At 48.3% G+C, this 23,181-nt stretch overlaps 2 protein-coding genes across 4 annotated transcripts in view; one reads left to right on the top strand and one right to left on the bottom strand.

Annotated features, from left to right (window-relative positions):
- Nucleotides 1-1,392: 1,392 nt before the first annotated feature.
- On the top strand, nucleotides 1,393-16,798 carry ATP1B1 (ATPase Na+/K+ transporting subunit beta 1). The gene is made up of 6 exons (XM_030448480.1): nucleotides 1,393-1,788; nucleotides 4,535-4,663; nucleotides 11,676-11,831; nucleotides 12,608-12,792; nucleotides 14,585-14,665; nucleotides 15,331-16,798. Exons 1-6 carry the CDS (start codon nucleotides 1,689-1,691, stop codon nucleotides 15,595-15,597), a joined length of 918 nt encoding a protein of 305 aa, XP_030304340.1. The 5' UTR covers nucleotides 1,393-1,688; the 3' UTR covers nucleotides 15,598-16,798.
- The window catches only part of NME7 (NME/NM23 family member 7), a 90,170-nt gene continuing 83,179 nt past the window's right edge, over nucleotides 16,191-23,181 (bottom strand). For all 3 annotated transcript variants that reach the window (XM_030448453.1, XM_030448468.1, XM_030448461.1), the window contains one exon: nucleotides 16,191-16,877. In XM_030448453.1, coding sequence (XP_030304313.1) covers nucleotides 16,845-16,877 — 33 coding nt within the window. In that variant the 3' untranslated portion in view covers nucleotides 16,191-16,844. The remainder of the gene's footprint in view (nucleotides 16,878-23,181) is intronic.

The raw sequence follows: 23,181 nt of genomic DNA, 5'->3' as shown, positions 1-23,181 counted from the left end.
GGGTGGAGGTGAGAAAACATGTCACTATCTTAAGGAAAAGAAAAATGTGGAATACAATGTTGCAGCCAAGTAGGAAACTTGTAGTTATTCTAAGTATACTTCGGAAACATGGAGGTCAGGATCAGGTGTAACTTTAACTGTCCTGTAACAGTACCGTGGAATCAAAGCACGTTAGTTACCTGTGATCACAGAGCAGGTTAGAACAGTAGCTTTAATGGTCCATTAAAACGCCCTTTTCCTTCTATTTTTCCCTACCCCTGTTTTTCTGCAAGGTACAAGCATAGGACTGACGATGGCAGCGGGGGCATCAGGTTGAGCTCCCGTCTCGAGTTGTGTGCTGTCCCCCCTCAGCTCCCCTCTGGCGGGACACTGGATCGTGCCACTGGCTCCCGTGTCCCGGGGCCCTTGAAGCACGGCGCGGCGGCGGGGTGCGGGCAGGGGGACGGGGTTGGAGGGGGACCCGGGGAACCCCCAGGCCTGTTGAGCGGGGCGGGCAGGGCAGCTCCGGCGGCCTCCCCTGGGGACCCCAGGGAGGGGAGAGCGGGTCCCGGGGGCCCGTCAGGCCCACGAGGCGGATCCCCCGCGCCGGAACGCCACGTGCCCCGCAGCGGGGCTGCTGCCGGTTCCCCGCAGGGAAGCTCTGAACCCCGGTGGGGCGGGTGGGATGCTGTCCCCGTCGGGGGCTGCGCTGCGGCAGTCGAGTGCCCCCCCCCACCCCTCATCCCCGGGGGCATCAGAGGCGTTTGTCACCGCCCTGAAGGTCACCCCCAAGGGCGGCTGCGGCCTGTTCCCATCGCCCCCATCCCCGGTGCAGCCGCCGTTCCCGGGGGCGGGGTCCCCAGCTCCCAGGGCAGGTGTTTCCAAGGAGGGGCTAAGCGAGGGAGCGCTGTCGGCGTTAAATGTTCCGCAGCCGCGTTACACGTGAGCCAGCCGGAGCGTGGCGGCCGGGACGGTGCGGGGCAGCGGCAGGAGAAGGGAGGAGGATGAGGATGAGGAAGGGTGGAGGGAGGGAGGTGACCGATCCCCCCCGGCCTCCCGTTTGGAGCCGGGACGGGCAGGGGCGCGGGGAGGGGGTGGGTGTGTGAGGTACCGGGCGGGGCCTTCCTTGAGGCCCCGGCGCTCGCGCGCGCGCGTGTGCACACCTGCCCGCGCGGGGACGCGCACGCAGCTCCCGGGGCGGGCGAGGATGGCGGGGCGCGCGCCCCCCGCCGCCGGCGCTCACGTGCCCGCCCCGACCCCCGCAGCCGCCGCAGCGCCCCCCGCGCCCCGCCCCGCCCGTCCCGCGCCTCCACCGGGCCCCGCCCGCACCTAAGCCATGCCCCCCTCGGCCGCTTTAAGCCCCGCCCCCCGGGCATCTGCCCGCGCCCATTGGCGGAGCCGGCGGAGGGGCGGAGCCGGCGGTGTATATGAAGGGGCGCGGCGGGCGGGGAGCGCGGCTGCTCTGTGCCCCGTGGGTTTGGCTTCGCTCCTCTCGCCGCTCCCGCCACCGGCCGGCTCACCGCTACCGCCCCGACACCCTCGGCCGGGCCAGCCTCGTCGGCCGCTCCGCAGCGAGCGCGGGCGGGCGCACGCACCCACCCACCTAGACCTTTCCGGTGCCGCGGGGCGCGGAGCCCCGCCGGGGCCTGCCCGCGCCGCCCGCTGAGGGCTAGACCTCTCCCCGCCGCTCACCCGCCCGCCCTCTCGCCATGGCCCGCGGGAAGGCCAAGGACGGCGATGGCAACTGGAAGAAATTCATTTGGAACTCGGAGAAGAAGGAGCTGCTGGGCCGCACCGGGGGCAGTTGGTGTGAGTGCCGGACCGGGGGGTGGCGGGGCCGGGTCGGGCTGAGGGAAGGGGTGGTGGGGGGGGGGGGAGGCGGTGGCGATGCGGTGGGAACTGCAGCGCGGCCCGCGGTGCCCCGCCTCTGCCGGCTGCGGCGGGGCTGCGGTCCCCGGCGAGGGCGGCCCGGGGCGGGGGAGGGGGCTGCGGTCGGTACCGGCGCGACGCGTCCCCGCTGGGTGAGGGCGGGCGGCCCTCCTGGCCCCCTCATCTCCGCAGCCCCAGGTGTCTGGGGGGGTCCAGCGGAGGGCTGGGGGTAGCTGCCCGCCTGGCTGTGACTTCAGGTGAGGCTGGGGGTGAGGCGGGGTCGGTCTCCGGCCTCGGGATGGAGACCGGGGCGGGCCGACCTTGGCGAGGGCGCCTCGTCCTTGGGTCTCCTTCCCCCGCGGCTGGCCCGGCCCGGGAGCATCGCCGTCGGGGGTCCTTGCCCTCCTAGCCGTCACCTGCCATGGACTACAGGGTGGCTTTTCTTTCTGTCCCTTTTCTCTGGATAAAGAAAACGGAGCTGGTTTTTACCTCGTCGAGGGAGAGCAATTGGCTTTTAATGCCTCTGCAAGAAGGAAATGGCTATATGTGATTAAATGTTCATGATTTGTTAATTAGGTGCTGCAGAAATCATACGTGGTCTGAGAGGCGTTTAACATTTTCTTTACACAAATAGACAGTCTTCCAGTCGCTGCCAACCGCAGCTGGGGTGCCACCATCCTTCTTGCGGTGTTGAATTCGGCTCCTGTTGTAATGGATCGGCTGGAGGTGCCACATCCGGAGCTGCCAGCTTTAGCTCTGGCAGGCGGGCTGAGTAGTCCAGGCTTTTCTGCTGTATCTTTACGTGAGCAGAATTTGGGTTGTGGGTGCACACGGATAGGTATTTTCTGCTCCTGAGGCACCAGGCAACTGCGCAGTGCTTCAAATGCGGAGGCTGAACCAGGTCCTTCTCCCAGAGCGCCTGTACCTATCTGCCTAGGACCGATTTCCATTTGTGGAGTTGATCTGCAGACTGATGATCTGATTCCTCTGTTATAAGCCAACCTGTTGCAGGGAAGCGCTCTCCTTCGACCCTGCCGCGCTCGGGCGCTAGACCCCACGGGGTATTTTCTGAGACCTAGGAGTGGGTTTTGACCTTTAACGTGTCTTTGGCGTTAAGAGCATCCTGGCTGGGAACCTAATTAAATAAGCTACCTCCCAGCGTTTGCCTTTTGATGTTACAAAACTCAAAAGGCGTTACGCTGCAGACAACAGCATTAGTGTTTGGTTTGTTACAACAGCACCTCCTATGACCGTGCTCTGGAAAAAATTTCCACACGTCCCTGACGTCACAGCCATTTGCTTTACGCTGCCTGGATACCAAAGAGTCCTTTTAACTCCTGGAGCACCACACTACCGCACCCAGCTCTGCCCACCAGCCCTGGCTACCTCCCCTGTCTCCTGAGGAAGATGAGAGGATGGAGTGCTTTTCTCACAATGTCCCTCAGTCTCTGTGTTGCTGATTGCCCTTCCTGCTCGCCCATCTTTCGTAGGCTTGAAAAGAAAACAACCAGAACCTTGTCAGGAGGCTTCTCTACCGATGGAGCTTTTTCTTTTTTACCATGGGGCTGGAGGAATACTTCCACCTACTGTTCCCTCTCCTTTCCTTGCAGCTGATCACTTCAAGTCCTTCAAATAAACCATTTTTTTGTTTGTTTGTTTGTTTGCAATGAGGTGAGGACTGCCTGAGACCAAGCGGGCTCCCTTTCAAGTACACTTTGGCCTCTGCACTGGCCTGCTTGTTTCTGCAGCCTGATTAGCATACAGTTGCTTGGCATAGGCTGCCTTATCCTTCCTGAAGGTGGCCTGGTGATGCCTAGTACGGCATGTTACTGTGCAGCTAATCAGCTGAGATAATCCTTGTAAACTGGTAACTGATACCCAGAGTCTGAGCTGTGCTGCATCTCCAGGCTCATCTCTGCCTCACCCTCAAGATTATTCTAGGCATCTCCCTTTTGACCAAAACCAAATTCAGTCTTTCATTGGTATGTAATTCACTTTTTAATTGGTATGAGCAGTGCTGGAGCACCTCTGTAGACACACAAGGCTGGTAAACTGGAGGCACTGTGGCATGTTTTAATACTTTCCTACACTTGAGAATTCAGTGCGAGAGCTATTTTGGACCTGAATTCTGCTCCTGTAGCCCATTGATAGAGGTGATGGCCTGAATAACTAAGGGAGATCAGGCTTTTATAGTTGGTTGTAAACCTCAATGTAACATTTACTATAGACTCCTGGAAATAGCTTTGAGGCACAGAGCTTCATGGAATGGGTGCCATTCTGAGCATACCAATAGATGGCTTCTGGTGGCTGGGCACTTTGCTTCACTGTAAGTCTGCCAGCTGTGATAGTGTGTGATGGTAGCATTGGATCAGCCAAGAGATCCCTTAAAATGCAGAAGAACATGATTTGATCGTGTTTTAAAGTCTCAAATCCTGATTCATAGATTTCTAGGCTTTCAGGTGCTCATGCTTCCAGCCCCTGGAACAACTGGAGGGGTTTATATTTTTCTCTCTGCGTCAGAGCATAATCTCACTGTTAAACACATGCCTCTGCAGTGGAGCTTGCCATCTGAATGCTGTGTGCTGAGCTCTTCCTTAAAAGTGGCAGAGGCTGGAAATCTTGTTCTGAAATGTGACTGCCTCGAGGGCTGAATTTGACTCCTCTTTCTGTTTGTTTTCTCTTGCAGTTAAGATCCTCCTCTTCTATGTCATCTTCTACGGTTGCCTGGCAGGTATATTCATCGGGACCATCCAAGTGATGTTGCTCACTATCAGTGAATTTGAGCCCAAATACCAGGATCGAGTGGCACCTCCAGGTAACTAAATAGGAGGCCCATCTTTGACTTGGTGCAGGCTGCTCCGGGGAGGCGGGTTGGTTACTCACCTCAAGGAGGAGGGTGAAAACAAGCACGTCGTTGCTGCAACACATATTTGTAGGGGGTGGGTATGTTCTCAACCTCCTCTGTTATAACAGTACCGGGGCTTGACGGCAATCCTGCTAGAATTAAAGGGTGCATCAAATAAAATATGCCTCCTGCCTGCAAGGAGCTTGAACCAGGATTGCTGCTCTTTCCTGCCCTTAAACTGAAGTAGTGGAGTGGGGCTTACATGCTTCGCTTCAGAATGAGCTGTTTGAAGATGCTGGGTTCAGCTTTTCTTTCTCCATAGGCGCTGCACTCCCATGGGTAAGTGAAGGGACAAAGGTAAATGTTGGCTTTGTCCTTGAAACTGGTGCAGGCAAGGAGAAAGGGGGGACTGTACCACTTCTGGGTGTGCTTACTGTATTGCATTAACCAGCACTGAACCAGGCTGTGGCATCTAGAGGAGGCTGGTAGCGTTTACTCCTCGGCCTTTCAGCTGGACGTGTTGTGGGAGGTCTCGCAGTTGCTGATGCACAACCTGTCCTGGCTAGGCAAAATGAGTCTCCCCTCAAAATTAGAATCATCCTTCAAGCAGTGTCTGTGGCCAGCCTGCCTTGGGTATGGCAAAGGGTTCCCTGCTCTGCCTGCCCGGGCTCTGCTGCGCTATCTGATCCCGGCTGCAGGCAGCGGCTGCTGGGAGCGTGTCGGGGAGCTGCGCCACTGCTGCTTTCCCACATTGCAAATGACCTTGAGGCTGCCTGGCACTGGGAGCGGTAACGATCCGTCTCCAGTTGCTCTGTAAAACAGTTCAGAAGCTTTTAATAACGGTGGTATTTAAGTGACAATTGTGAGGCTGATGGCTTGTAGCTACAGAAGTTGGCTCTGGCGTCACACGGTGTCTTACAGCCCCGCTGTCTGCTGCACTGTGCTGTGATTGCTCCCTCTTCTAATAACACGGGGAGTAGGACCATCACCAAATGGTATTATATCTCAGCAAAGGCTCATCTTTTGCAAATAATTGCTTTCCCACTAATGCTTTTTAAAGACAGAGCAGAGATTGTAACTGCTGTCTTAGTGTGTGGTGGTGCTTAATGTACTAGCATAGCTGGGGTAAGTGATGTCTTAAGACGCTGTTTGTGTCTTTGCAATGGGCTCTGACATTTGCAGGGAAGACTAAACTGTCACTGGTACTGCCCAGAGCTGCACCTCAAAAGCCAATATGGCTAATGGTGGAGTAGTTGTTTTAATAATGTTTTCCCCAGTTGAAGCCCAGTGGTCTCACCAGAAGTGAAATAATTAGCAAAGAAGCCCATGGATCTTGGGTCACGTCCAGGTAGACCTGCTGTTTAGCCTGATGTCATGTAATTACTCATTCTAGGTAAGATGTTCACTATTTTGTGTAGTAGCAGTTTGGAACTCTAATTTCGAAGCAGCTCTGGTCACATTTTTGTAAGATTTCAGCCTGCGAAGGGTTCACTGCAAAGGGTTCATCTCTTACTGTATGCGGCACCAGTTTTTCTGGGGTGCTTTTTTTTTTTTTTTTTTTAACCAAAAAGGGAATTGAATCTTGACTTGTTCTTTTGTAGCACATACTGCAGAAATCAAAATGAAGGAGATTAAAAAGGTCATCAGTGGTCTTTATAACGGGCTTTCAGGAGATGTACTGAAATCAAGGATAACAAAATGCATCTCCTTGGGCTGCCTGCTTTCATATATTCAATAAATAAGGGCTTTGAACCAAGCTGTAGTGGCACAAACACGCAACTTTAAGGATATAATTGCCAGTTAGTAGCACAAGGTCCTCCTTCTGCAGATGTGGACAATTTTAAGGGTTAATGTGTGGTGGTGGCTGTCTCTCAACATCAAGTCTCTTGTCGTGTAGCGCAGCAGCCATTAGACCACAATGAGTCAAAAATAGCTGCTTAATGTGAGCTAGAGAGTGACACTGCAGTGAGTTGCTGCACTGCTGTGTTTGGGAGGTCAGCAATCCCTGCATGCTGCTGCTGTGTAGGGTTCTCTGCACTGCAAGGACAACTGCTCTTCTGGCAACACACACGCACGTGTGGGAGTGTTTGCTCCTGCACTTGGTGAGCATTTAACTCCAATTTTCTGTGATCTGGGACCCCTGCAGTCTGTGAACTACAGAAACCAGTGTGTTATGCTTTTGTAACTCCTGGTTCTTGGGGGAAGATTTGAAAGCCAAGTAAGTATATTGGCAGCTTGATAGAGCCCCAGACTCTCTAGGAAGCTGGAAAACCTGGCTTTATTCTTGTTACAGTGCTCTGCCCTTCTTGGGCAAGTCACTGCTGTGCCAGCCCAAAATGGCTGGGAAAGGGGAAACTATACTTCCCTTCAGGGTTTGCCAGAGAAAATGCTGTAGGGGTTGCTATAATATCATCCCTGTTCTGCAATACAACAGATTTCATAACAGCAGCCGAACCTGCAGGATGTTTTATTGAGTTATTGACATGGGTATAACATTGAAAGCCATAAAGTTCTATTTTTGTAGCCAAGTGTCATTACTATGCTAATTGCTTTCTGCATTGAACACAACAGGAATGTTATACAAGGCTTCAGGGCAAGCCGAGTTTTGTACCTTTCCGTGATACTTTTTGCCTCTTCTTTTCGTCTTGGCGTGGGGGGAAGGGAGAGAGAGAGGGAGGGAGGGTGCAGTTCATCTTCCTGTCCAGCTCTGCCATTGCGACAGCCCCAGCTCCTGGTTCCACGTGTGCTGCGGGCTCGGACTCTGCTTTAAGCCGGGAAGACTTCCCCGGCTAACAGGGAGGGCTGAGGAAATCGCCTTTTCCAGGCAGTGTGCCTGCCGAGCGCCCGTCCTCCGAGCGTCCCATCCTCCTCCTCCTCCTCCTCCACCACCCCAATATCAATTGGGCTGTGCATCCTGCCATCTTGTGGCGTGCCTCCTGTGAAACACAGAGCATCCTGTCACTCGGGAGGGAGGGAGAGGTAGGGCTGGGAGACCTCCCTGCTGCCTGGAGCTCTTCTTCAGTGGCAGCGGGATGGGAGAATCCCTGCTCACACAGGGGGATTTTCAGCTGTGTCCCTGCTTCAAGCACTGCCCGGCCACCATGTGCCATGGGAAAGGCTGCTCTGGTGTCTGTTCCCCTCCAGGATTTTTCAGCTTGGATGGCAGCAGGAAAGCCCTGAGAAGCATATGCTGCCTCCTGTGAATTTGCACTTTTCCACTCTCTAAGTCTCTTGTTTTCTCAGCACCTCTGCTAAGAAGAATCTCTGAAGCTTAAGTTCCAGGGATGTTACCTGCCAAGTTGATTTTGCTGCATTTGTAGAAAACTTGCACCTTCTTTTTGCACTTTGAGGATGAGGTAAAGGGTGACTGAAAGCTTGGACAGACATTGCTTGGTATGGAGGCTTTTTACATCTATCCTCATTTAGTGAGCTGATGGGGGGTGGTAAGTAAGAATGTTGTAGTGATCGCTCAGTCTGTCATCTCTGTCATCCCAGGAGTGTTCACACTCATTCTGAACAAAGATTACATGATACTTGGAAATGAGCATTGCATGATGAAGTGGTTACTTACGGACTTACACAACCATTCTTAGTAAAAGGCCTAACTTCCCACTTCTAGTTTGTTTCTTTTCACCCTCAGGATACTTTTTCCTGAAGTCTTGCTCCTGCAATTTAGAATGATAGTCTGTGTGGAAAGTCTGATTTTAAATGAAGTTGAATAAATGTGATTTTAATCTACAGTGGTGTTTTGGATTTGAAACTGTAGCTGAATAAGAATCAGTGGGTTGATGTGCTCTTTTTTTCTTTGAGGATCTTGGTACATCCACAAGTTAGAAAACCAGCAGAAGGTGATGTTTGTTTTGAAGTCAAGGCATCAGTCACTTATGTGGCTTATCAGTCAAATGAAGACAGTAATCTTATTTCTTAGCAACTGCAGAGACAATAGCAGAAATTGTCAAAAGTAGTTTGTCAGCATTTTCTTAGCAGTAAGCTGCCTGATTCTTCCATGTGTGAAGAGCAGTATCACCACACAGATGCTGTCACTGTGACAGTGTCATGAGATGCAGAAATGCAAGGAACAGATCAGTAGCATAAAGATGAGGCTGGCATTGTTGAGACCCCTGGCTATGAAAGCACTTAGGACTTCTCACCCAGGGCTGCTCACAAAAGGCTTTTTCAGGTGCATGAAGCCCTTACAGGTTTATTCATCCCTGTAACTTATTTGAGCCACATCCCTAGATGTCCAGCAACCCAGAGCAGGAAGCACTGAAACGGCTCAGCTTTGTAATTCTTGTTGTCCCTGCTTGCTTCAGTTCCCCTAACAGGGATGAAAGGTTTTGGAAGGGTTATAGAAGTATACTGCAGAGATTCTTTTCTCAGTATACCAAATCAACACGATTTAAAAAAAAAAATTAATCTAAAAATCTGATTCCTTATGAAGGGTTCACTGATTGTGCTGCCTTCTATTTTGTCTGTGGAATGTACATGTAGAAAATAAACAATGATAGATCTGTGATTGGGGCTTTGTGTCTTACTAGTTGCAGGTGTGTGAGAATGGAGATTCTGGTGGAAGCTGGTTATACATTTTTAACTGGGATAAAGCTGTTTTCATAAGAAGCCTTTCTTCTTCACAAAGATTTGCTTCCTCACATTATAAGTGGGAAGACTTATCTCAACTTTGCTGTAGTCCTAAACAAAGGAAGCATCTGCCATACCAAAGCCCAGTCCTGTGTGGTTCTTCATCTAGGTACCTGTAAATGCCCCAAATTCAGCTGAAAGCAGCGCAGCTGTGGCCACAGGCTGAGTCATGGCAGGAACAGTCATTCTATTGCACTGGCCACTGGAGCAGCTGTGTGGAGATGCTGCTCTGCAAGAATATGCACAACTGGGATGCTATGGATGGGAGGTGGTCTGTTCTCCCAGCCAGGTCACTTGCCTTCTGGGCAAACAGTTGACTTTGGACTGTATGTGTTGAGGGCCAGGCTGTCCTAAGCACAGAACAGGGTTAATCTGCTGGGTGCCTTTTACAGACCACAGAGTGTACACTGCTGACCTTCCCTTCATCTTTGCCGTGCCTGCACAGGTGTGTTTATGCATTGCCTTGGGCAATACAAAAAAATGAGGTGGAGAATACCTTGGTTTTAGAGCTCCAGAGCAAAACCATACAGCCTAACTGCCTGACTGAAACTTAGCAAGCCCAGCTGAGCTTTCTTGAATTTTTATAAATATATACTTTCATGACACCTGTAACTTGAACTGTGGAAAAGGCAGATGGGAGAGGAACCAAGGACTGGCCTGCCTTGGCTGCAGTTCCTGACAGCCACTTCAAATAACCCTGAGCCTACTGCTTCCCAGCTGAGTGGTAACATGAGGAAGGTTTGGCAGGCTGGGATTGAAGTCCTTTACTAAAATTGAACTCAGCTTATTTATTTTATATATATGTTTGTATTTAAAACTCTTTGTGAAAGTAAGAATGCAGAAGTGAAAAGTGGTTGCCGCTGACTTTGGAGGGTAGGACATAATTCTGCTAGTGCAGCAGTAAATTGCTTCTATACTTTTAACACTCAGCATGATCAATTTATACCAGAGGGAGTTTTGAGCTGTTAAAGCTGCTTCCTGGAATAACACTTGAAACCCCAAGCTACTCACTGGGTGTCTCGCTATCTTTGGCTACTAGGAGCTGCGTTTAGGGGAACAAAGCTAATCTTTGTCCTAGGTTACAAATTCCAACTCAGTGGGTAGTCGGGGGTGGGGGGGTGGGGAGTGGTGAGCTAGCTTGAGGAGGGACTAAGCAGAAGCACTCAAGTGGCTTTGGAAAAATTGCTGGAGTCACAAGCTCCTGTGGGTTGGGGCCAGCCAGCTAAGCTGCCCAAGGTTTGAACCAGGAGAACTTGTTGGCAACAGGCCTGTTCTGAGAGCTAAGTAAATGCTACTCCCTTGCTCCTTTTTCTTTTCCTCACTAAAATGAAGATGACAAACTGAATAGAAGTCAAGACCTCAGTAATTATAGCAGTTGCCACAAAAGCAGCATGAACTCCTGTTTCCATTACTTAAGTTTAAAGTGTTAGCCATGCATCAACTCATTCAATTAAAGTGTGACCTAAACATCGTGCAGGGGCAGCTGTTTCCAAGTTGCAGTAACAAAAGGCAAAGGGGTTGGCACTTTTCATCACCCGTAGGTATCACTTGTATCTAGTCCCTTCTTTATATAGTCACCCTCCCAAAGTCACAAGCAGAGCTAGTTACACAGCCCAGAATCCAGACATTCTTTCAGACAACTCTCACAGCTGGTGGTACCTCCTGCTCACCTGCTCAGTGAGGAGCTTTTGATTAGAGAGCTCTGAAGGTTGTTTCTGCCATCAGAAATACCTGCTTACAGAGTGGAAGGGACAGAAGCCATCAGGTTGATGAATTTATTTGAGTGAGAAAGCGTCTCCTGCCCCACAGCTTACAAGGGAGCCTGCACAAAGGCAGTGTGGATTGCAGACAGAAGAGACCATACCTGACAGAAGGGAACTTCTCGTGTTCTATTGTGACAGTTCATGAGTGAGCAGCTCATAGTGTGTTCTGCAGAGTTTCAAGTCAACACAGTAGAGGCAGATATGAGCAGGCCTTTCTGGGAGTCACACACAGAAGCTTCCCTTCTGTCCTTGGGAAGGAGGCAGGAGTGAGCAGAGGCCCTGTGTTTGACTGTTTATCTTGAGGAAAACCTTGACTTATAGGCTCACTTCTGTGATTTTTTTTTTTTTAAATTTTAATCTGCTTAATAATGCAAACACCACAAAGAATACTTTAGGCTGTTGTTGGGAAGAGAAGATAAGGTCCCCTCAGAGCCTCCCCTTTAGTGAGTTTAAGCTGCTTTTTCCTGAGGCCTGAAAAACAGATTATTAGAATGAGTTACATTCTTGGTGTGTGTTGTGTTGCTTAGAGGCTATGAAGCTCTGAGGTATTAATGTTTATTTCCTCATTTTGCTCTTCTTAGGATTGACTCAAGTGCCCCAGGTACTGAAGACAGAAATTTCCTTTTCTGCCTCTGATCCCAAAAGTTATGAGGTGTATGTGAAGGGCCTTGATAAGTTCTTAAAGGACTACAACGCTGAAGAACAAGCTGAAAGCATCGTGTTTGAGGACTGTGGTGGTAAGTCTCAATTGCTTCCTGCAGCTGAAGGCTCTGAGCACTGCTTCTGGTCCATCAGAAGCCGAGGGTGAGCAGTGGTGATGTCTACCTTTGGCTGCTCCTTTTATTGTAACCAGTGGAACGCTGGTAAACCAGGCAGCTCTAATTTCAGTAGTTATGGCTGATCATTGAACGATTAGTTTAGACAGACCAGGCTTGGCCAGGGATTTATCTAAAATCTTTTTGTAGAGGTTACATGGTTGTAAACTCCCAGATTTCACTCGGATAAAGTTGCAGCTGACTCTGAAAAGCACGTGGGGCTGACCTTATTCTCTGAAAATCACAGGGGGTTTACTGATGACTTTCCTACAGCCAGTGATGCCTCCTTTTGATGCATTGCAGCAAAACATTTGGGAGGTGTTAACCTTTAATAGATTGTATATAATCAGAATGAGACTATGGCCTCATAATACGTGCATATAAAATTTGAGGGGACCCCATTTGAAAAAGCTGCCCAGAAAAGATTTCTGAGCCAGTGGATTACAGATACCTGTGTTCTCTTGTAGTCTGGGAGAATCCCAAGTTAAACCCCAAAACCCCTGCACACCTGCTTGCCTGGGACCAGCCCACACATGGGGGTGACTGGATGCAGGTCTGTGGTGTCAGCCTTAAGAAGGGGGTGACACTGACCTTTTGAGGGGGAAATCCAAACTACAGAGAAGCGTAAGTGTTGCTGTTCTTGACAAGCAAAAGGTCATGTTGCTCACAATTGTCTTTTTGTTCCCCCACTGTGACAGATTTTCCTGCTGATTACAAAGAGAGAGGACCATATAGTGAAGCCCAGGGCCAGAAGAAGGTCTGCAGATTCAAACGTGAATGGCTGGAAAATTGTTCTGGATTAAATGATCCCTCCTATGGTTACAAGTATGGCAAACCATGCATCCTAGTCAAGCTCAACAGAATTATTGGCTTCAGACCTAAGGCAAGTGCACCTTCCCTTTCTAGTGGAAGCTACTGAGGAGGAGGAGCTGGCTGCAGTTTTGCTGTGCCTGCTCTTCTGTCCCTGGAGAGAGATCAGTGTTAAATCCCTTCTGCAGTGAAAAAATTGTTAAGACGATTTGAGTAACTGCTTTAAAAATACTTTTCATTATAAAGCAATAAAAACTGCACACTGCATGTTGGTAACAAGTGGAGAACCTCATGACACAAACTTCTAGTTATTTATCTGGCACTTTCTGAGCCTCCTAACTGAATTGCTCAAACAGGGTGATTTCTTTAATTTATAAACACATTGTAAGTTCCTGTGTGCTTCCATGGGACCATACCAGACCTGTAGTAAGATCATTATTGTGTCATGCCCCCATTTGCTCCATTCTTTCCTCAGTCAATAGAGTTTTGCATCTTGCTAACACCACCTAATGAAATGAAGTCATGATAATACTTACTGTTGGACTGGAACAGTCTGTAAAGAGTAAACTGCATCTGAGTAAACTGCATAGCTCTCATAGTGTGAGAAGATCTCCAGGTTAATGCAGTTTCCCAGATGCTGTAGGATGTCTCTGTCACCTGCTTCCCATGTGCTGCACCTGAAGGCATGTTTGCAGTAATGCTGAAGGATATTAATCTGGACAGAAAGGGCTTTGACTTTTAGTATTTTTCTCAACACATTTAAATGCTAATCACTGAGAGAGGACACCTTGTTGAGTGAGGTACGCTGCAAAACCTGGCCCCCATCTTCTGGGTGGAAGATGGTGCAAGTGGTGCACTAACCTTCCTTCACCACCACCCATGGGTATAGTCAAGGACAGGGAATGGTGCTGTCTAGCTAACACATTTTGAGGAAAGCTTTTCCTTGAAGGGAGCCTGTGCTAGAAGAAATAAATGAGTTTTTCACATCTGATCCACGGTGGAAAGGGTGTGTTTTAGCTGGAATATGCTATGCTTTGTACACGATGACACACAATGTGTGTGTTTAACTGGGGAAGAGAAGGGTTTGTTGTGTTCCTCTTCTCTTTGCCACAGAGCTCTGAAGAGCTCCCAACTGCGTTAGATGGAAGTCTAGTCAAGGAATGACTTGGCATTTCACTTAGAACTGACGTCTGTATCTGGGGAAATGTTTGTTTCCCTCATTCCATGCTCCAGCAGAGACCCTGTAGTTCTTGCATTAGACGAGGTGTGTGTAAAGCAGATCTGAGACCTGCAAGACTGTGAAGCAAAATCACCGCACACCACCAGAGCTGGCACTCCCACCTTTCCCAAACGTACTCGGAGCCTTTGTTCTGTGTAGGTCATGTTGAAGTTCAGCCATGACAGGGTGTGACTGCCACTCTTTGTTCTTTCTTGTGCATTTCCAGTCCTAGCTGCACTCACCTGGCAGGTAGGTGGCAAATCCTCCTGCCAGCAGCGTGTTTCTTTTCTTGCTGCTGCCTGGGCTTTGCACAAACAAGCCCTGCAAGCTAGCGGACTGCTGTGCAACACTTAGCCCAGTGACACCATGAAATGGAAAACAGCCTGATGGGCTTGCTTTGGTATCCACAGCAGTAAAGCTGTGGATAAAGAACAGACAACAGCATTGCTTGGGTTAAGTTCCCCAGTGGCTAGTTGTGTTACACTGTCCGTCTGTCCCAAAAGCCACCACCAGGAGCTGCTGCCTGTCAAACCAAGCTGGAAGGGATTCTGCTTAATGGCACCTGTTTGGTACCACTGAGCTTCTTGCTGCTGCAGTCTGCAGTGTCTGGTGTGTAATGTCTCCCCTTGTTTTGGGTTTCTTCTAGGCTCCGTTAAATGAGAGCCTCCCTGCAGACCTCATGGCAAAATACAACCCGTATCTCATCCCTGTCCACTGTGTGCCCAAGGTAAGTTGCGACGCAATAGAGCAGAGTCTGGAAGCTGCAGGGAAAGGTGCTCTTAGGTCTGTCTGAGTGTAGGGACCCCTCTCTGCCTTTCTGAAGACAGCTGGGGTGGTTCTCCCTCGGGATGTCTCCCCGATCAGAACAACAGGTGACAAATGACAGCACTGCCCCGAACAGGGAGGGGTAAAAGCAGGGTTGGATAGCAGAGGGGTGTCCTCAGAAGTAGCTGTTTTGCTTCCAAGTGCTGTGCTGGAGCTCTGAGGAGGAGGGATGGCTGAAAAAAGCACTCCAGGGAAAGAGGTATTTTATTTGGCGTTGTGAAGCAGCCGAGGAACAGCAACCTCTATTTTTTTAGCCAAAGATAGCACAGTGGTGCAACAGGAAGCCGCGGTAACTTCTGAGTGCACAGAGAAGTGGCTGAGTGGTTATAAATAAAAAAAGCCCTTTTCCTGGCTGCTGTGCTGGGGGAGGTGCTGATTGTGTAGCTTGTGGGTTAGACAGTGCTTGGGCGCCCTTTCCACCATCGGGACCATCAAGGTGAGGATCAGTGATGGCCCGAGAGAGGCGGTGGCCTTGTGGCAAAACAGACGCTGCTGAGGGAAAGGCCCGCGAGAGGTAGAGTTGGGGTGATTTGTCATCGTTTGTCCTTCCTTTTCCTGCCTTCCTAGAGAGAGGAAGATGAAGACAAAGTAGGCAACGTGGAGTACTACGGGATAGGTGGCCTGGCTGGCTTTGGCCTGCAGTACTACCCCTACTACGGGAAGCTCCTGCAGCCCCGGTACCTGCAGCCGCTGGTGGCGGTGCAGTTCACCAACCTCACCTACGACATGGAGGTGCGGGTGGAGTGCCGGGCCTTCGGGCAGAACATCCAGTACAGCGACAAGGACCGCTTCCAGGGACGCTTTGATGTTAAATTTGACATAAAAAGCAGCTGATTGTACGCACAATTCTCTTCCTCCCCTCCTCCTCCTAGCCATTATAAAAGGTAAAAAAAACAAAAAAAAAAAACAAAAAAAAAACCCACAACAAAAAAAGAACAAAAAAGAAAACCTACTAGTCTTGAACAAACTGTCATACGTATGGGACCTACACGTAATCTATATGCTTTACACTAGCTTTCCGCATTTACTAGGTTAGAATGTAAACAAAAGTGTAGCAATAGCGACAAATATTTATTCTACTGTAAATGACAAAAGAAAACAAAATTGAGCCTTGGGACATGCCCATTTTTACTGTAAATTATGATTCCATAACTGACTTGTAGTAAGCAGTGTTTCTGGCCCCTAAGTATTGCTGCCTTGTGTATTTTATTTAGTGTACAGTACTATAGGTGCATACTCTGGTCATTTTTCAAGCCATGTATTGTATCTGTTTTCTACTTCTTGTGAGCAAAGACTTTTGCTGTCCAAGGTGTAAATACTCAATGGGACTAGAACTGGCATGATACTTCTCATTCTTTTGTTCCTTTTCAAAGAAAGGCCCACCTGTGAGACTCTTTAACAGCACTCCATATGGCTTCTGACTTTTCTGTGGTGTTTGAGTATTTTATTTGGAGGGGTGGCAGGAGAAACTAACTTAAGTGAAGTTCAAGAGAATAGATGATTGTGTACTGTGCTTTGTAGCGAATGCTGTCTCTCTCTCTCTCTCTCTCTCTCCACCGTTTCCCTCATCCTGCAGTATGTTGTGTGAGAGACCGGGTCAGACTATCACTCTCCCCAGTGATAGGTGTAGTAGCTCTTTGCTTTGTATATTTTTTTTCTTTTTCTTTTCTTTTTCTTTCTCTTCCTTATTTTCTTTTTTTCCTGCTGGAGGCATCGCACACTGTGGTGCTAATGTCTTTATTGAATGTTTTAACCATTTTCATGGTGGAAGAATTTTATATTTATGCAGTTGTACAATTTTATTTTTTCTGCAAGAAAGTGTAATGTATGAAATAAACCAAAGTCACGTTTGAAAATAAATCTTTATTTTAAACTTTATAAAAGCAATGCAGTACCCCATAGAATGGTGTTAAATGTTGTCTAAAGTGCAAAACTCTATGTTCTAACATGTAATAATAGCCAGGAGTACAGTGCTCTTGTTGATCTTGTATTTCAGTCAGGTTGAAACATTGGACAAATAAATGAACGAACACACTGTCCTGTGTGCATGTCTTTTGCATGGGGGGAGGATGGAGAGGCTGTTAGCTGTCCAGAATCTTGAAGAAGTACTGCACCTATTTCAAACAGAAAATACATCTATAACATTTGCAGAGTGGCTCAGCTGAGAGTTGAAACATGCATTGGAGTGGTCTGAAACTGCTGTTCCTGCCTGGGAGCAAAGGTGTCACACATCAGCTCCACAAGGGCAAGGTTTGGTGTTTGTTACTTGTTTTCCTCTCTCCCTGAGCTGTGTCTGAGGTACCTGTGGCACAGGCATGCTCGTGATCACGCCACGCAGGAGCCCAAAAAGTCCTCAGTGTATTCACCTTTATTTAACATTCTGCATCTCTGGAGGCACAGGCCACATGTTCTGGCAGTTTAAAAATGGTTTACTCTTTTGTGGGGGCTTAAGCACCCACCAGCTGTATGTGCTGTGGGGTGGCAAGGGCACATGCTGAAGGCACAAGCATAAGAAACAGTTTCCCTGCAGGAACTTGTACTGTGTGGTAGCTGGGCCCTGAAAACAGCCTGTGCCCAACAGGAAAAAATGTGGCAACAGGCATCCTGCAGGTGTCAAGATCACTTTATGCTGAATGAGGCAGGCAGAAGTTCTCTGTGTCAAGTGACAAAACAAGACTGTCCTGGAGCAAGCTGCTTCATAAAGCCTTCTGAAATCAGAAGGCATGATAATGGGAAAGCAGGCTGTGAAACTTTCTGCTAGAAGGAAAACCAGAGCTACAGTAGGTTATGGCTATTAGTGTACATGTTCATCTGTTTTATGCTGTCCCTGAGAATCAGGAGCGAGCAGGAATGTCACCTTCAACTGTGTCATGTGCTGCTTTATGTTTATAGCCAGGCAAGGACTTAACAAAGATGCCGTGATTAAAGTGCTAAAATACTCCCAGAAGGAAGTGCCACCTGCACCTGTGGTAAAGCTGAGCCACCTTGGCTCCCAGCAATTGGCAGTTTGTGGCTGCCACCGGTGGGGGTGGGGGGGGTGGGGAGGTGGGGAGTGGGTGCACAGCTGAAGGTTTTGTAGCATCGACTGCCCCTGCCATTCAACTCTTGGGTGCACAGCCTGTGACAGTTTGGAAAAAAAAGCGCAACAAAACAATTAAAAACACCCTACCACATACACAAACCCCACCAAACAAACAAACAAAACTAAAACCCAACCCTCAACACAAGACCCCCTTTCTCCCCTTGCCCTCACCCACCTCTCCCTCCAAGGCGGCAACATCCTGATTTATATCAAGAACTGTGGCCACCAGGAGAAGGGAAGTGATGGTGTCCCTGTGCTTGGCACTGATGAGGCCACACCTCAAGTACTGTGCTCAGTTCTGGGCCCCTCACTACAGGAAGGACACTGAGGTGCTGCAGTGTATGGAAAGAAGACCAATAAGTCTTACCAGGAGTGGCTGGGGGAGCTGCAGTTGTTTGGTCACACAGAAGAGGCAGCTGAGGGGAGACTTTATCATCACTCTCTACAACTAACTGAAAGGAGGCTGTAGAGAGGTAGGGGTTGGTCTCATCTCCCAAGTAAATAGGTGATGGAACAAGAGGAAATGGCTCCAAGTTGTGCCAGGGAGGTTTAGATTGGATGGTAGGGAAAAAAAAAATTCTTGACTGAAATATTTGTCAGGCACTGGAACAGGCTGTCCAGGGAAGTGGTGGAGTCACTGTTCCTGGAAGTCTATTTAAAAAATGTGTAGATGCTTTGCCACTGTGGCAGCACTAGGCTAAACAGTTGGACTTGATGATTTTAAAGGTATTTCCCAACCAAAATGACCCTAGGATTTATAAAAACAACAACAACAAAACAACCCCAACTCGCAGTTAGATACTTTATCTCCTTATAATTTACTACATGAGCACAGAGTCCAAGCATGAACCACTAATAAAGATGATGGCTTATGCCAGAGGTTGGAACACTGTAGAAAGCTTAGGTGCTTGTGTTGGCTTCAGCGAGGAAGTGTCAAAGGGGACCCTGTATAACATACTCTCAATAACAGTACATGAAACCAAGCAAACCCCAAGCTTCTTCCCCTCCCCAGTCACTTTCTAGTACCAAATCAGTGAAAGCAGGATGGCCCATCCTGATCACTAATTAACTAGGCAGTAACACAGTAGCTACCACAGCCCTGTACCCTTTAGTCACCCACTAAAAAGACCCAACTAGTCACAGCCCTCATGACAGCTCTGCAACCAAGGGGCTGCACCACCACAACCCCAAAAAAACAACCCCCACAACCCAGGTGGGCAGACGTGCCTCCCATCCCATTACAAATGCTGCTGTAATTTGTCAGACCCAGGAGAGATACAGCATTAAACAGCAAAATAACCAACCCCAAGCCCCCTCCATACAAGCAGGTGCAGCCTTCTGCCCAGCCCACTGGCTCAGTGGCACCAGTACTTTTGGTACACAACAGAACTGATGCTAAAATGACCTTTCTGAATTTGCTGTGGTATGTGGCTGGCCAAAAGCCTGGGAGAGGGGCTGGGGCAGGATGTGGCACCTCATCCATCTAATTTAAAATTAGCATTGCTTTCAGGATCTGCTTTGTTCTTCAGTTGGTGCTGTATTGCCTATGGAAAAGCTCTTCTCCTCAGGAAGGCATCACTTTCCTTACAGCCTAATAGGACATCACATTACAAACTGCCAGGCTGAACATACTGTTCTTCCTGCCAGATTGGCTCAATGTTTTTAAGAATAATTGTAGTCATTACAGTGAATTTTACCTCCCTTCTTGTTGACACAGGACACCTGCATTTCAGGGTTAGAAATACACACTAAAAATACTAATAAAATAAAAAGCAGAGAGAGAGAGACATGCATTTAAGGCCAACAGCCCTTAAAGCTGTATCTGCATGCACATTTGCACTAATGCACACCAGCTTCCAGTTTTATAGCTCCAAATGCTGGCACTTCTGGGCTTCTCTTCCAAGCCTGACTGAGGGTGGCTGGCCAGCATGGGACCCTTGGAGCACATGGGTAGCTGTGCCAAGAGCAAAGCAAAAGGCATTGCACAGTGGAGTCTGCTCCTCTGAGGGCAATAACTATGGGTCAAGCCCCAGCCTGGGGCACTGACACTCCTGCTGCCACCACTGGCTCCATGTCCCTGAGATAGCACAGGTTTACTCGAGCTGTGTTGCCCCCCACCTCCTCTGGTGCTATCTCAGCCAGAGCTACGTGGCCTCCATGGGGGTCTGGTAATGACCCACCCCTGGCACCATAACCTGACACAGGTGAATGCTGTCCTTGCCCAACACCTGCCCACTTCCTATCAGCAACAAGAGGCCCTGTGGTATTCCAGTCCTTAAAAGCCCCAGATTTAGTGCAACCGATTTTCCCAGCCCAGGCTGAAGCAGCTCAGCTTACTCACAAGCTATGGAAAACATCTTCCTCCTCAATTAACTTTTATTGGATTGTTGAAGATCTACACAGACTGTACTGGCAAGGCTCAGACACAGAACAGGGACACTGAGTATTGTGTAACGTGCAAAACTAGATGCCAGTATGTTCTCTTTATATGTAATTATCTTTATGTGGGTCAGCTGCCACCCAGCTCCCAGTAAAACCAGTTAAGAGCTGGCCTACCTATGGTACATAGAAAAGATTCTTCTCTCCAAGAACCTCACCCTTGGGAGCACAACAGTGCTGGACAAAACCCACCGGACAGCAGGAAAGAAGGGCCATCCATTATCCCACACTGACACAGTGTTTTGTGGGAGAACCAAGACCAAGGATTTCAGAACTATCAAGAGATTTGGGGTGCCCCCCATCTTCCATTGGAGGTTCCAATGGAGACAGCTTGAAGAACCCAATGCTAAAAGTACCAAGCCTTTCTCTAGGGGGAAACAGGACTTGGAGGTATTCACACTGAGCATCCAGCAAAGCATGAGGTATTCCAAAACAGTCTGTGTTTTAGGAAATCCTGTTACTCTTTTTCCAAAGCTTTGTGTACAGTATAGACCACAGAAATAGGAGCTATGCCTGTACAAAACCTCTCAACAAGCTTCACATTTGACCTAGGGAAGAAGTCAGCTTTTGCGAGCCAAGCACACCTCTGGTCTCTTCCCAGGACCAAGAGGTTGCTAAGGACAAACCCACACCAGGAACTGATCTGAAACCATTTAAATGCATTTCACAGATGCACCCAAATTTCCTTCAAATGATGCTAACATTCAGGTGTGCTCACTCCTTTGCAGTGATGAAACAAAATTAAATTTAACATTAGTACTGTCCTTACAGATCCCAGGAACCATCTACCTGCTTTATATCGTGCAGCTACGCCTCCTGTAACTCCCATTCAGGGACAAAAACCAATAATTTTCAGTAATTGAATAACTGTGACCTTCTGGCTCTGACTCCACGAACTGCTTTGCTGAGGAGGAGTCAAGAGCTACTTCAGTTTCATGAAGTTTTGCTTCAGTCACACATGCTCTCTGCAGAAATTAGTGAAATCAGCTGCTTCCTCTGGGTACTTCCACACATTACCTCAAAGTTTCAGGAGTCAGTACAGTAGGGAATAAGAAAATCCAGCCTAATCCCCTAACTGAGAGCAAACAATTATAATCTGAACAACGTGCTCCTTAAGAGAATGAAGCAGCCAGGCAATTTTTTTTTTTTCTAAAGGAAGCCAGTTGAGTGAGGAAGCCAGGCTTCTAAGTGAGAGCAAAAGATCTTGGTAATAATGCAGGATCCAGAGCAATGTGTCCCAAAGGTTTCAAGTGTAAGAATTACAGGGAGCTACAATTTAATTCTGCTTCTGCCCAGAAAACAAAGCAAAATGCCGTACTGATGAGAGGTGATGGCTAAGAAGCTCTGGAGCCAGCGCTTCTGTCTGCCTAAGGACAGACCAAGGGAAGAGTATCAGCGTGTCACACAGGCAGCATTCCTTACACCTTGCCTCAGAGAAGCTCCCAGTACTCAATGTTCACGGCCTTTTCTCCTTGCTCCCTTGGGATGGCAGTTTCTGGTAAGAGATCCTCTTAGTAGCATTCGTGGCAGAAGCAAGGTGGCTGACAGAGAGACATACTAACAAGAAATATCCTGAGATCACAGATTCACTTCTCACCCATCGCCACAAAGGTGACAGCAATTTAAGTCCTTCCTCACCTCCCTGGTGACCAGGGAGATAAAAGGCTTTTTTATCCCTATATTCACTTGGAGCCTGTCAGTCATCTTGGTGCCTTTCACACAGCTGGACAGACACCCATACCCTCTCCCCCAAACCACCACAAAACTGTATCTTCTTTGTTCAGTGTACATATCCAGGCACATTACTCAGAGAGTCTTTCCTGACCTAAAATTTCAGCATCACTATATGCTCCCTAAATATTTAGGTCTTACAGTTTTTTACAGGATGTCTCACTTCGAGGTCATTAGCAGAAACCAAAAATCTTTGCTCATTGATGATGGTTTGTACATTGGCACAACTCTGGTTAGGGAATACACTTGCTAACACCTAAAATACATTCCAGCTACAGTTCATTCAGCTGACTTACATGACTAAATCATTAGATAACACACCAAAACCCCATGGATTCATACCATCCTTCCAGCCACAAATAGTCCAGAAATAAAAGATTGTCAATGAAGAGGATCTGCTTACCTGCAGTATTTTTTGATCTGAAAATAAAGAACTTTTTCTGACATAAACCTGAAGCATGTTTAGTCCCAGGAGGTTTGTTATTAAAAAAAAAAATGTGGGGGGGGAGGGAAAGATAGTAACTCCTGCCTGTCTTTCAAGCATCTCCTGCTCTCTGTGAGAAATAAAGCCTGTCACCCTGCCCAAGGCAAAAACAATTTGTTCACAAGCACTTCAACTGTCCAAGTTAATTTAAGTGCAGCTGGAACAAAAAACTCCTTTGCACCAGAAAATAAAACTTTGCCACGAAGCTTCTAGTAAAGAAACACTACAGAATAACATAAAGTGTACCCTGCTTTTAAGCTACGTGCTGCTAACACAGTCACCTCAAATAATTCATTTGGTTTATGATCAATTCTGAAAATCCAGTGAAAGTGAAGGGCAATGGAAGCTGTTTGGAAATTGTATCATAAAATAAAAAATCAGAGAAATCCGAATCCAAACACGGTGTAAACGAGGACAAGACTATAATTTGTTACAACACAATCAAAACACCAAGAAAGTGACTTTTATGCTATTTACTCTGCCACATTACAAGAAAAGTGAAACCAACAACTTAAAATACCCCAGTGTTGTTTTTTACATCATACATAACTACTGTGCTGAGTCAGACAAGTGATTTCTTGTAGATTTAATAAGAAGAAACAGATTCACTGCTTCTCCCTGCGCTACAGCATAAGCCAGCTGCTCAGTAGCTGGAGCTGAACACAGAACCTCAGACTCTCCC

The sequence above is a fragment of the Calypte anna genome, chromosome 1, assembly GCF_003957555.1.
Source record: "Calypte anna isolate BGI_N300 chromosome 1, bCalAnn1_v1.p, whole genome shotgun sequence".
NCBI classification, from domain to species: domain Eukaryota; kingdom Metazoa; phylum Chordata; class Aves; order Apodiformes; family Trochilidae; genus Calypte; species Calypte anna.
This window is presented reverse-complemented; position numbering and strand designations above follow the sequence as displayed.